This window comes from Merops nubicus, unplaced genomic scaffold, assembly GCF_000691845.1.
Source record: "Merops nubicus isolate BGI_N331 unplaced genomic scaffold, ASM69184v1 scaffold21265, whole genome shotgun sequence".
NCBI lineage: Eukaryota > Metazoa > Chordata > Aves > Coraciiformes > Meropidae > Merops > Merops nubicus.
Genome location: NW_008611894.1, coordinates 37,440 through 50,470, shown reverse-complemented (window position 1 = coordinate 50,470; position 13,031 = coordinate 37,440). Strand labels below are relative to the sequence as shown.

The 13,031-nt window shown below is 39.6% G+C and overlaps 1 protein-coding gene across 1 annotated transcript; it reads right to left on the bottom strand.

The window, feature by feature from the left end:
* Positions 1-3,233: 3,233 nt before the first annotated feature.
* TM4SF18 (transmembrane 4 L six family member 18) lies at positions 3,234-8,891 on the bottom strand. The gene is made up of 6 exons (XM_008941387.1): positions 8,715-8,891; positions 7,046-7,135; positions 6,271-6,413; positions 5,027-5,207; positions 4,622-4,652; positions 3,234-3,337 (listed from the first exon to the last, which is right to left on the bottom strand). Exons 1-6 carry the CDS (start codon positions 8,889-8,891, stop codon positions 3,234-3,236), a joined length of 726 nt encoding a protein of 241 aa, XP_008939635.1.
* Positions 8,892-13,031: the final 4,140 nt, after the last annotated feature.

The window sequence follows — 13,031 nt, the reverse complement described above, 5'->3', positions numbered from 1 at the left end:
TCTTAAGGAACTCGAAAAACTGACAGAGATGACTCTACTTCCAAAGTCTTCATTAGTATCTTCATCAGGTGTTTGAAGGGCAGGAGCTTCTCTGCTCTGGTTGACAGGGCCTAAAAAGACTGAGCACTTAATTTAATAGGTTAAATTATGAGTCTGCAGTTTGGTGTCATTATATCCTCCTCATTTCTCATACTGAGGATGCTTAATGCTGTGACAGTTCTGAAAGTCCTCAAAATTGTACTGAAAATATAAAGCTGATCTTTTACTTCCAAAATTTTCCATGAGATTAAAAAAAAAGGAATATTCTGACCAAAAAAAAAAAAAAATCTTAACAAAAGCTCCCAGTGAGATTGAATTGAAACTCCACAGTTTGATAATTCCCTAATCAGAATGTGTTTATAGTCTGCTACCCATGATGCTGTTCCAAGTTCCTGCAAACCTTTACAGGTAAGCACCTTTTAACTTTTAACATTCTGGGGAGCTTCATTTGTCCTCTGCCACCCTATTCTTTTTCAGTGTGGAAAAAAACCTCCAACCAACATGTGAAGAATTACCAATGAGGGAACTGTACTTCAGTAAGACTCACTTTTACCTACATGAGGAATAATATGACCAAAATGCAGAAGTGGATGGGGCTTCACAGTATTTTACTACAAATCTCTGTCCACAATTATTTGTGTTCAAAACTGAGCCTCTACAGCTATTTCCAGCTGCAGTATTTTAAATTAATTACATTCTTGAGCCATACACAGCACAATAAAACTTCAACAAAATGCAATGTCTCGTAAGGAATAAATAACGCTGGAACTCTTACTTCTAGATTTTAGCATTAACTCGTTACTTACAGAGGCTTATAAAAAATCCGCAGCTTTCTTCCAGGTGTGCCCAGGCTATTCCATGTGTGGATTTTAGCAGGCAGCACATGCACTTCAGGTTCAGGAACACTTAAAAAATGAGGTTTCTTGTATACCAGCATGGTGTGAGCTTTTTCCTGGCTCTGTGGCTCACTTCTGCCTACTGTTGTCAGGGTAAGGTCTGTATTCTGCAGCTGGAGAGCCAGATGGTCACATTGCCTCAACCACCACTGTCAGTTGCTGTTTATGTCTAGATTTCAGGCCAGTCAATATTTCTTACAGGAATCTTGGTTTTGCTACCAGGCACAATTCAAAGCACCTCTTGTTAGAGATACCATATTTAGTATTGAAGCAGGACTTAAACGGATTAGATCAAGTTTAACTTAGCCTTACATGCAAAAGCCCTGTGTGAAAGAAGTTGTTAAATTTGTAAAAGCAACCCTCTGTTAGCCTTTAGAATTCTTACCACCAACTTCAAATTAATAAACTGTCCACTTAAAAGCTGAGCTGTCAAGACACAGTTGAGTCTGGTTATGGTGATGGAGATGTCAATATCTAGATTATGGATAGAGGGTTGTAGTATCAATACCTCCAACAAGAACTAAACTACATATCTCTTTCTCTGATTTAAGCCACTAAGATAGAAGATATCAGCCTGTGGTAGAGCAGAAATGTAAATTCACAAGACATAATCACAAAAAAAAAAAAAAAAAGTATTAAAGATGTCTGAGCCTTGCCAGTGGTTAAGTACAGCCATTAATAACACCACTACAGAAAAAGCTGTCAGACTAGATACTCTCCTTCTGTCTCCTGTCTTCCAGGCTCAAGACTTACTGTGATCAGAGACAGAATTTATTGAAAGTGTAGAGGACACCTATAGCAACAAGATAAAGGGTTAAGAGTTTCCAAGTGTAACTTCAAGATTTCATTGCTGTCATCCAGCATAGCAAAATCTTTCTCAATAGACCCTGTTTGCCTGAAGATAAGCCTGAATTTTCCCCACTGCTGAGCAAGAGCTTTACTAGAATAGCCTGTTTGTTTGCTTTCCCCAGTGAAACGGCACCTTTCATTTTAGAAGTATTTAGCAATTCTAGGGATTTTCTGCTTTGAATGTCTACCTCACACATAATATTTTTCATCCAAATAACCAAAACCTTTTTTCAAATATTTCAATGATTTTTAAACTAAGCAGCTCCATGATTTGCAGGCATTAAATCAGCAAGATTCTCTAAGATGGCAGGAATACAGGTTCATCGTTAAGTTCTTTCATTTCCTACAGTCTGCAAACGATATCTACAAAACCGTAAGAATACGGGAATACCACTTCAGTAGATATGTGATGTAAAGTATATTTAAGCCTAAGGAAAACAAGTGTGTAGCTGCAAACAGTCCCCACATTGTAAACACGCCTTTTTATCATGCATTTCTGAACATCCATGCCACCTCGAACCATCTCCCAAAAGGCTAGCCCCATTCCTACACATCCTTCATCTCTTTATTACTTCTTGCAACTTAATAGAAACAAAGCAATTAAGACTTTAAATGCATTCTTCAAATTCTACAGGAAGAAATCAGCTTTTCAAAACAATCCGATAAGGGAATATCAAGGCAAAATCTCAATATTGTCTTGAAACAATTAAATTCCTGATATACTCTATTTTTTCTAAATTTCTTACCCACAGCTGCCACTTACTGTATGGTCTGCAGTTCTAAGAGTTTAATATTAGAAGCTGATATAGCTGAGTCCTACTAATTCTGATGCAGTAAGGCATTACTCTAAGTCTCAAGTACAGATTTTGCCTTTGTCTGAGTGTTCAGTCTCTCAAAACCAGAGTGCTGAACAGAGCCAAACGTTGCCCATGCAGCTACTAATGAGCTATATGTCCACTTTATTGTGAACTCCTGAATTTCCACTGGGAATGAAACAACAGTTATTTGAGAAATTAAAAAGACTTTTTACCTGCTAATTTAAAATAGATTTTTTTCCTGTTATCAAGAACATTATCCTTCCATTGTGGCAAGGTCGGGGTATTTAGAAGAGTATTAACAGGCTAGCACTGGGTGTTCACAAGATTCCCTCATATACTCCCTCAAGTCACAAAATATTTGATCAAAAAACAAAAGTTTGCCTTCAAGTATAAAATAAAAATAAGCCCAGTGCAGGTACTAATGTGTACTACTTAGCATGGCTGTCTTCAGAGCTGCGTATCTAATCTTTCAATCAGGCCTGGATTCCTTTCTCAAAGCCTCACCACAGGAAGGCTTGATAGACTTTTTTTCAGTAATGGCTTTGTGGAGTTAAGGACTTCCAAGACAGAATGAGCAGGATAGGCTGCTGCCTTTCAGGAGCATTATGGTCTCTCTATAGCTACAGTTTATTCATTTAGAGATCATGGCTTCATCCAGTGCACTAATTCCCAAGGGAATAATCCCTCCTGATATACTGGGCTTTGAATCGGGTCCTTTATGAACAACAAATATACCTATGTTCCAAAAAAAGAACAGGGAGTATAAAAACACTTCTATAGCAGTTTTACAGCAGTTTATTCAAAACCAAAGGCTATTTCAGTACAAAAGCAGTTTTCTGATAATCAAAATTCCCTATTGTCAGAACAAGCTGGAGGGTAGGAAAAAAAAAAAAAAACAAACAACAAAACACCAAACAAAAAAACAAGCCACACCCAAAGAAGAGTCATTGCCAGGGGCAACTGGACAGGTTAGAAAACAACTGGAAAAATGTAGATGTCAAATGATTCCAATAACTTCATCCAAAATAGAGAGGCTTGAAAGACATAGATTTAAGACAAGGGTTTCATTTGTCTTTTCAGCACTCAAATTTAGCATCCTAAATGTTGAAGAAGCCATGTCTCTCTTCTTCTAGGGGGTGGGAGAGATGCAGTGAAGATTTCCTTGCCATTTTCAGAGAATCCTGGCCTGCAAATAAAAATCCGGAAGAAAGTAGTGGATCCCTTTTTTTCAACTCAGTATGGAAGTTGTTCAACTGTTCAACATCCACAATCCATCTAAATCCAACACACACTCAGAGCTCCAGAGGGGACTCCACTCTGCACCCAGGGACAAGATGACAATATTGCTTTTGACTTCACTAGAAGCTGGGCTGGGTCCCAGGCTGATGAGGCTCTTCCACTGGCAGGTGTAATGTTTTGACAGAAATTGCCTCAGGCCCTGACCTTATTGCTGCTTGCTGTTACGGTAAATTCCTACAAAAAGCACTTCCTTGACTCCTTGCCAAACACCCTCCCTGGCATTTGTAGTTCCCTTCCTCTCTTAACCAGCAGTGGTCAGGAGACTTCATGCTGCACGGGCACTGCCATCCTACCTGCTCTGCCCTTGCAACATTTCCCACTTATATGACAGAACTAACCCTACTGTATGTGTGTGTGCAGGTGTACACATATATGTGTACATGCATGCTTTTAGAGGCTGCTGCCTTTCCTAATTAGAAATGTTTCTTGAACGTGCTGTCATCACTGGGACTGTTGACTCCATAAAACCCCTGAGGGCTCCTTGATCCCAGTGCAGATGGACAGGGAGGGGCAAGCATGTCTAATTTCATCCTACCTCCAAAGCTGGGGAACTTGAATACCAGACTAAACTACACCACTTCACACCACTGTGCAGGATAGTCACTTGAGCTGTGAGGTTCCAATTAATTCTTCTGCCCAGAGCCCCCTCAGTTATTGTTTCAATAACCTACTGAAAACATAGTAAAAAGTAATGCCTAGATCATGACTGCTACCTATTACCTCTTGCATCTTCTTCTCTTTGCTGTGAAGCCTACACATTGATAAAACAGACTTTAAATTGAAAGCTAGAAGAAAGGTGCTCAGAAACCTCTGCTGACAAAGGAGTAATAGACTTATAAAGGAGTAATGGACTTGGCGTTGGTGCTGGATTGTCAGCCACAGTTTTTTCTTCTCCAGTCCTAGCCTTAAAGGTCAGAATAAGGAGTCACCAAGCCCTGTATACTGCAAGGAATTTGTGGATGAATCAAACACAATAGATCTATTATCAATATATATGCTCTGGTAATAGGAATGCAGTAGCATAGAGAACGCACAAACCAAAGTGGTAGGTTCTCAACTGGGAGAAAACACTGAAGCTAAACTGACTTCGAGATGATGAAGAAATTACCTCAGATGTTTAGTTACCTGAACAAAAACAGAATAGGTCCCACAGAACATCCGTTTCAACTCAGCAGCCACTTTGAGAAAACAGATGACCAACTGCAGTCCACTAAGAGCTATCAGGATAGAGAATAAAATGATGTTCCATTCCACTATGTTAGCAGGTTCGATACACTGAGACCAGGCAGGGTAATCTGTGAGGTACCTGTTAGAAACACAGCAATGTGAAGTAAATTAAATATGGTAGGTGTAATTCAATTTAAATACTCATTATTTTACCTATAAAATACAGGAAACCCATATTCGGCTTTATATGCCTCAAGTTTAGGAGCCAGATTCTAGTCTTCGTTACACTGGTGTAAATCCTACATAGGTTCATTGAATTCAGCTGAGTGAAGAGACTTATTATCCTCACACGCATCTGCTTTATTGGTTTCCCTGTTAATCACTCAAGTGTTAAAAAGACACTGCCATTCCTTCAAATGGCAGAAGCCAAGTTTAAAAACTGGAATTTTTCTTTATTGATTTGATTTCAGTTTTCGCTTAAGGCCAGCTGACATCGGTATTGTGCGGAGAGCAGGAACACCCACCCCAATGCCAGCTCTAACCAGTGCATGCAGCCTAAATGGCAGAGCTGAGCTAAGTGTCACTACCTGCCACTTCCAGTTGTTCTAGAGCTATGCTTTGCATCCTTGAGCATGATAATGTGCCCTTTTAACTGTGAGGCATGCTATAGCCTGAAGGTTAACTGCAAGAACCTTTGTTAGCATCGCTTGCTCGGTGTCAGATGCTTTTTTTCTAAACAATCATAACTGAAATCCTTTCAGCCAAATCTGGAGTGCATTATTCAGCATCTGGCCCTTTACACTGAACTCAAATGCTCATTTTTGTATTTCCAAATGGGAAATGGGTAATGTTTGTGATGCATAGCAGAGATTTATTCTGAGAAAGTATGCATCTGCACGTGCTCTAATATTACGTTCTTTACTGCATGTGATTGTGACCATCACCACATAAAGGGCACTTAGCTAGACTGACCCGTAGGTCTGATCAGTACAGAGATTCTTATGGTTAATCTCTCTTTACAAGGAGGCAAATACCTTTCCTTTGGGGATTCTGGTACTCGTCCAATAAACTGGAAAACCTCACGTGCCCATATAAGTCTTGTGTTCAAGTGGGAGTGCCATTTGGTGTAAAACTCTGAGAGAGTTTGCCTGATTATAGTTCTGATGAGCAGTTTCTTCCAGAAGAATTACACTGTTTCTTACCCTCCAGAAGTGTTTTTGAAGATATAATCCCATCCACCTGACGAGTTGCAGAAGGGGCCTTGGATCAACCCCAAGGTAAAAATGATGCAGCTGTATCCAGAGAAAGCAACTCCAAGCAGGGCTAGCACAATTGAAATAAAACTCTGAAGTAAAGAGAGAAAAATGTTACTGTGTGAGGACAGTGTCCACAACAAACACAGTCATTCAGCCTACCTAGCTACTTCCTTGGGGTTAAATTTCACATTTGATTGTCCCAGTCTTCAACATTCAGGAAGAAAAATAACAGGTAAAGAATAGTAAGCATACACATACAAAATAAAGATTAAGGCAGTTTCATAAGTCTCAGTTAAATATTGTTTGGGGATTTTAAATTAAAATTGCATTTTTTCAAAATTTTTCTCAAAATGCAACCACATATCAAACAAATTTGCATCCCAGATAGTGTATATTGAGTCTTACTCCAAAAACTTCCAAATAATACAAGCAAGAGGATGAAGCTCTTTGGTTGGGGCACATCGCTGAAACTCTCAGGCCACCTACGTTCTTACTGTATTTTACAAAGGTTTTTTTAATTTTGTGTATTTCTCCCTCATCCTGCATATGCATTGGAAGGAAGGTCGCTTTCTGTGATCGCTCACCCTACACAGAGTCTTTCTCTGCAAAAGGAAGCAGGAATGGAGCAGTGGAAAGGGCAGAAGGATGTACTGGAAACACAGGAGCAGGAAGTCACTCAGAACAAATGCTAGAGATGCACAAAAATAAAACACAGACTCACCCTGTAGGTTTTGTTACAGCTCTCACTCTGACAGCACTGATAGAACACGCTACACTCCAGTGTTATGAGAATTACTGCCAACAGAAGGATCTGTAAGGGAACATTACAAGGTCAATGAAATGACTGTGGATATTAAGTCAAAGTCTCCCTTACCTACAGAAGGTTTGGACTGTATGTGTTATGCTGTGTTGAGATTTTCTAGTTGCTCAGTAGGAAAGCACAGTTACCCAAGGTGCACCACAGAACTGGACTGGTTTTATTAGGCTATCACTGTACCTATTCCTTGTACGTGAAAGACAAGAGGTCATTGTCTCCTATCAGACCAAAGTGTTACTAGCATAGACACAGCTGTATCCGTGAAGCTGACAGAATAAAACCAAGCCCTCAAGTAAAAGAATCAACACCAATGAAAGGAATGATATTTCACTGATACAAGTAGATCGGTTCAACACCTTTTTGCTGGCAGTTACTTGGATCAGGATATCACCTTCCTTGCCAACAGTTATGCTACGAAAAGTCAGCAGTACAAGCTTTTTGTTTAAAAACGTGTACTTTCATTTGTTTTCTCTGCCAAGCTTCCATAATTCTTTTCTCAGACTATTTGATTATTTAAACCTGATACTAGAATCATTTCAATGAATAAGATTTGGGCTCCAGAACCACAAATTGCCACTGAGGCACTGGCTTGAAAGGGGAAATACGAAAAGGGAAGGTTTCTGAGTCACAGCACCATCCTTTCACATGCTGCTGCACTGCTTGTAACAGGATAATATACAAATTTTAAGTAAATTGGTAATAAAACTTAGGGTTAAAAATGCTTCAAAATATGAACATCACACTTAAGTTTCTCCTAAATTTTTAACTGTGCCTTTTTGTTCAAATTCTCTGCCTGATAGCTTTTTCCTCCACTAGAAAAGATAAGGTTTTTCTTCTGCTTTAGGAAGAATAGACAATATCAAAGGAATGTATTATATACTCAGCACCTTCATAAAACCACCTTACTTATGCAAACAAGATTTAAGTACTGATGGTGTGCATGCACTTCTATTATTACACAATTTCTTTCTATCCCTGAGGCTGCAGTTCTTTATGAACAGAGAGCGAATAGTATGAGGAGCGGGCAACTCCGTGTTGTTTATCACTGCAGGTGAGGATATTAAAAATGTAATGGAAAAAATCCTGCTGTGCCAGCCACAGTGAGATAATCTTCTGTATTTAGCCTACCAACATTGGTACTTGATGCACTGTGAGCTGTATCCAGTCCTCTAAATACTGGACTATATACAGCTCTTAAAAACCTCCAAATAGTTATGAGAAACTGTTTTAGGTTTTGTTTCATTTTGGTTTTGGTAGAAGAGCTCTAATTCAACCTCTACAGAGGATTAAATCAACACAGCGCCTGCCTCCAGAATGCAAGCATAAATTACACATAAAGAAAGAGCCACCAGGAAAACCAAACCAAAACAACCCTCCCAACTCACTTATATGAATAGTATACATAGCATGTCATTCAATATATTCACACATCTTTCAGTTTCAGTGAGATTTTCTGCTTGCACTATTTTTGCCAAAGTAACCCACATTCTCTTTAAAAGCACAATTACACTGCTGCACAGTAACCAAATATCATTAAATTTAAAATTAAAAATTGCATAGAAGCAACACTTACCATCACACCTGAGAAACAGATCCCTTCAAAATACCACACGTAGTTGGGAAGCTGGTAACTGGCAGCATGTGAGGCTTTCCCATTAGGGAAGTATAAAAGGATGTTAACAACAACACTCCAAAGTGCAAGAGGTATCAGCAGACAACTCAAACAGCTTCCACAAGTCTCTAAAGCCATCTCTCAAGAGCTTTAGAGTTTTGCTCTCCTAAGTTTGCAAAAGATTACAAGGTTTTAAATATGAAAAGCATTTGACCTCCTCAGCTTGACTCAGTCATTTCATATTCACAGGAACTTGGTGGCTGGGTTATGATTCCAGAGACAGAGAAGTGCTTAATAACAGAAGACTGTTGCTGTCTAAACTCATTGTCCTTTCTAAGCATACGTCTTTGAAGTAGCAGTTTCCCTTCTAAAAGATCCTCCCTTCTGATCTCCCAAATGAATTATGTCTAGAAGTCAGACTCAGGAAGGAACTTCAAAAAATCTCATTTCCTAGTGACTGCTTAGAAATCCACTCCTCCCGAGAACACGGATTATGATGCAGTTACTTTGTGACATGAGGCAGGTTGCTCAGCCTTCCTGCAGTTCAAAATTTTTTCTGTCTTACATGGGAAAGGGTGCTGTCAAATTATAAATATGTCAAGTCTCTGTACAGAAGGCCACACGTTGCCTCACATTACAGAGATATTAATATACCAGAGCTTGCCAGATATGGCCCTGAGGGTGAAACAACACTTGCTAGCTTGGGACAACCTCACAAAAGCACCAAGTTGAGTCTCTGCTGCCTTGCAGAGGGTACAGAAGCCCAAATAACAGTGGCTAGAAACTGCCAGGCAGACTTACTGTCACACTTTAATTGCTCTTTTCTGCAGCACTATGCAGCTCAACTTTTCTACAAATTAAATCCTACTATTTCTCCAGCTGCTTTATTCTGTGTTTACACCTAGGTATAGCTGCAGAGCTATAGTAGCTACAGATTTGATCTAAGTACACGTGACTTCTTGTACAGGACAAAAGGTCTGACTTTCTGAAATGCCTGCTCTTTTGCACTGTGCAAACCTGAAGCCAAACAGCTTCCCCACTTTCCTGTGTCATCATTCCCTAAGCCCTAAGCCACTAAACATCCCAGGAACGCAGAGCTAGAGCTGTCTGAATGCTCACAGCACCAGGTCTTCTTTCAATGCCCTTGCAAATCATCAGAAAAGTAACTCAAGAATGAGCTTAGGGTTTACTCAATAGGAAAGTCATAGTCAGAGACCAAAAAAAATTGGGCTCTATCAAAATCAAGAAGGCTGATTTTAGAAGCAATGATATAATAGCATATTTACCTTCTGTTTCCTCGTGAGCTGTTTTAGGCTCTGCACACAAGGCTTTGCTCATGATCTCATAAAAGCTGTTTGGGTTGCTTGTTGTAACTAATTCCTTCCTATTCCTTTGAATACGATCACCCAAGGAAATGGGCATGGCGGTCCTCATGCAATTACATGACTTTTCTACCTGTTCTCTGCTATGACTCTTCTGTTTCCCCTTCTTTTTCTAGGAGGTTTCATTTTGGAAGTCCTCAGACTTTACTCTGAGGACCTTGCCACATTTCCTGTTCTACTCCCTGATCACTATCAACACTTTTTTTAGGGCTCACAGGCATAGACAGATGACTTGGGTCATCAACACTGCACCCTACAGATCAGAGAAAATAGCTGAACATCACATTCCCAAGACTGACTTTTTTTATTACAACACTCAGAGATCATGTAATAAGCTGGCATCTTTTTTTTTTTTCCTAAAAGTAAAGGCTAAAATTACTAGCAAAGCAGCCTAGCTTATAATGAAATCTGCTGCTTCCTGTAGTAATTTGTTCTGATTAGAAGAAACTTAGAAAATAACACCTGAAACAGCATTCGTTCTGCAGTGCAGCAGTCAACATAATGACTTATTTTGTATTGTAAACTTATTTTCTAAACCAAGCTCTGCTAATACCAAGTCAAGCTGTTTGGTTTTGGGTTTTTTTTTTTTTTTTTTTTTTTTTTTGCTGCCATGCTATACTGCTAGAACAGGAATCAACCATCTTATACTAAGTATTAAGCAAACCTGGCAACCATTTTCTCAAATATCTTACCAAATGTTACAAGAACTGCTTTCCTGTTGCTATCAACATCCAAGAGTTGATGCCAAGCCTATTACCAAAAAGCCAGGTACTCTGGATGTGTGACTCCTCTGCTAATTGAAATTAATATAACCTAAACCAACCACTTATCTGTGGTTAACTTAACTGATAAAACTCCCCAAACACCATCTTATGCATCAGGCAACATAGGAATTCAACTCACCTTTTTAAAATGACAATAAAAACAGTGAGTAGTAATGCTGTGCATCTGTGGTACATGGATCTGAGATAATGTTTTAATTCTGAACTCTAGCCTAGTCATTCTGCTCCTTGCAATTTCTAAAATTGTTTCAGTTCTGTAATTAGTTGTCTGAACCAGAACAACAAGCAACAATTACGCAAGCATAAAGGCAAAAATCTGTAAGTTGTGTGTGAATTACACCTTATCCTATTGAGACCCTCTTCTCCTCCTCCTCTGACTGCATACTGAGTTTAAACTTGCAGCTGCTTTTTCAGACAATGCGTCTTCACATACAAAGACACTGTACTGCACAGCTGCAAGGAATTCTGGGCATATACACATATGCACCCACATACTTTCTTCCTTCCAACAGCAGTGCAAGATGCAGATAAACACAACCAGCAGAAATGGTATTAAAGGCAACCCTCAACTACATCCATGTAGTTATGTGTGAAGAAATGGTACTGCAAGAAGCAGATACCCCGAGATTCTAAACACAGACTCTTCTTTTGCTGCTGTGAATTTGTGCAGAATTTCGCTCTCACAGTTTATTTCTTTTTTTTCAGATATGTATTTGTACTGGGTAGACTTGATTGTGAGGACAGTCTGAGATACATCTCAAGTTTCTGACTACTTCGAAATGACTACCTCATTACAAATAATAACAAGTACACACTGACACTCATGGGAAGTTGTTTTTCTCTAACGAACAGAAACTAACTTGCTGTTTTCAAAGATGACATTTAACTGCTAGGTTCCAAATCTCAGCAATAATGGTAATCAGCTTCATTTCTTTGAAATAAATGAAACGTTACATTTTGGTTTTCACCTGAAAAATTCCACTGCCAGTAGCCTACTGAACCTTGCTGTTGGCAACATATAATTCACCCCAATAAGCTACAAGCTATACTTCAGAGGTTCTTGTTCAGGATGTTAGAATACTGCCTCTGGACTGCTTACTGGTGAAGTCAAACACCTCAGATTAATCTGCTGACCTGAATTCATTCATTTTTTCTGAATGCTGCTACACCTGAGGGTCTGCTGAGTGAGGTAAAAAACAGGACCCAGACCCACATTTTGTTTTGTCTCAAGACTCTGACTAAGCAGTCAGGGGATAAGGCCCCATCTTGGGAGAGCAGCAGAAGAGACATAGAGCTGTGGCTCAGCTGCATGGGAACCTCTCTCCAGTCCTTGGAATAGCCATCAGCAATGAACTGCTAGCCCAGACCCAGGAAAGAGGCTCCATGAATGCAGTTTTGTCTCACAGAGCTGCCACTGAACTATCGTACTGCTGCTGATGTGCAAGTGCCTGACATCAGCTAAATGATCTAAACCAAATAGTGAAGCAGATCCCAGTCTGACAGAGTCTGCTGGAGAGGAAAAGTAGGTTATAACCAGACTGATTTACATTCACATTCTTATGTCACCACTGTCCTTTAAGACCAGAATATCAGTGTTTCAGCATGGGCAGGGAAAAGTATCACTGACACCTGCTGGGTATTTGTAATAGAATTCTTTATTTGTGAAATACAGGAGAAGTTCAGAAAAATCCTGAAAGGTGAAGTGCATGTATTTGCCCTCCATCATCCACATTTTACTACTGCTTTGGTTTTGCTCCAGCTGAGTATTTATTTATATCCAGGCCAGACTAGAAGGGGTTTGTGGTCATTCCAACATCAGAACAAAAGTGCAACTTTATCGGGAAAGAAGCAAAAAGTACTGAGCTGTTGTGTCAGTGGAAAGAAACGCGTCACAAAGTGACGTGTTCAAGCAGTCATCCGTACTAAGATGAAACGAACCAAAGAAATTCAGGATACATTCTGCCTTTAGATGCAGGCAGGTTAAGGGAAAACCTGCAGGACTCCAACAACAAAGGCAGACCCCAGGTCAGTTAGGTCGATGGCAACAACACAGTCTGACAACAATGTGCATTTTAGTATGATGGGAGGGGGTGGGGGCAAGGATCAAAGCAAAC

Excerpts from the sequence above, each read along its gene's own strand:
- TM4SF18 (XM_008941387.1), bottom strand. The coding sequence starts at position 8,891 with ATGGCTTTAGAGACTTGTGGAAGCTGTTTGAGTTGTCTGCTGATACCT. Across the intron at positions 6,414-7,045 it reads GCTGTAACAAAACCTACAGG|AGTTTTATTTCAATTGTGCT; the intron begins GTGAGTCTGTGT and ends TCTTTACTTCAG. Across the intron at positions 5,208-6,270 it reads TTCAAAAACACTTCTGGAGG|GTACCTCACAGATTACCCTG; the intron begins GTAAGAAACAGT and ends TGTTTCTAACAG.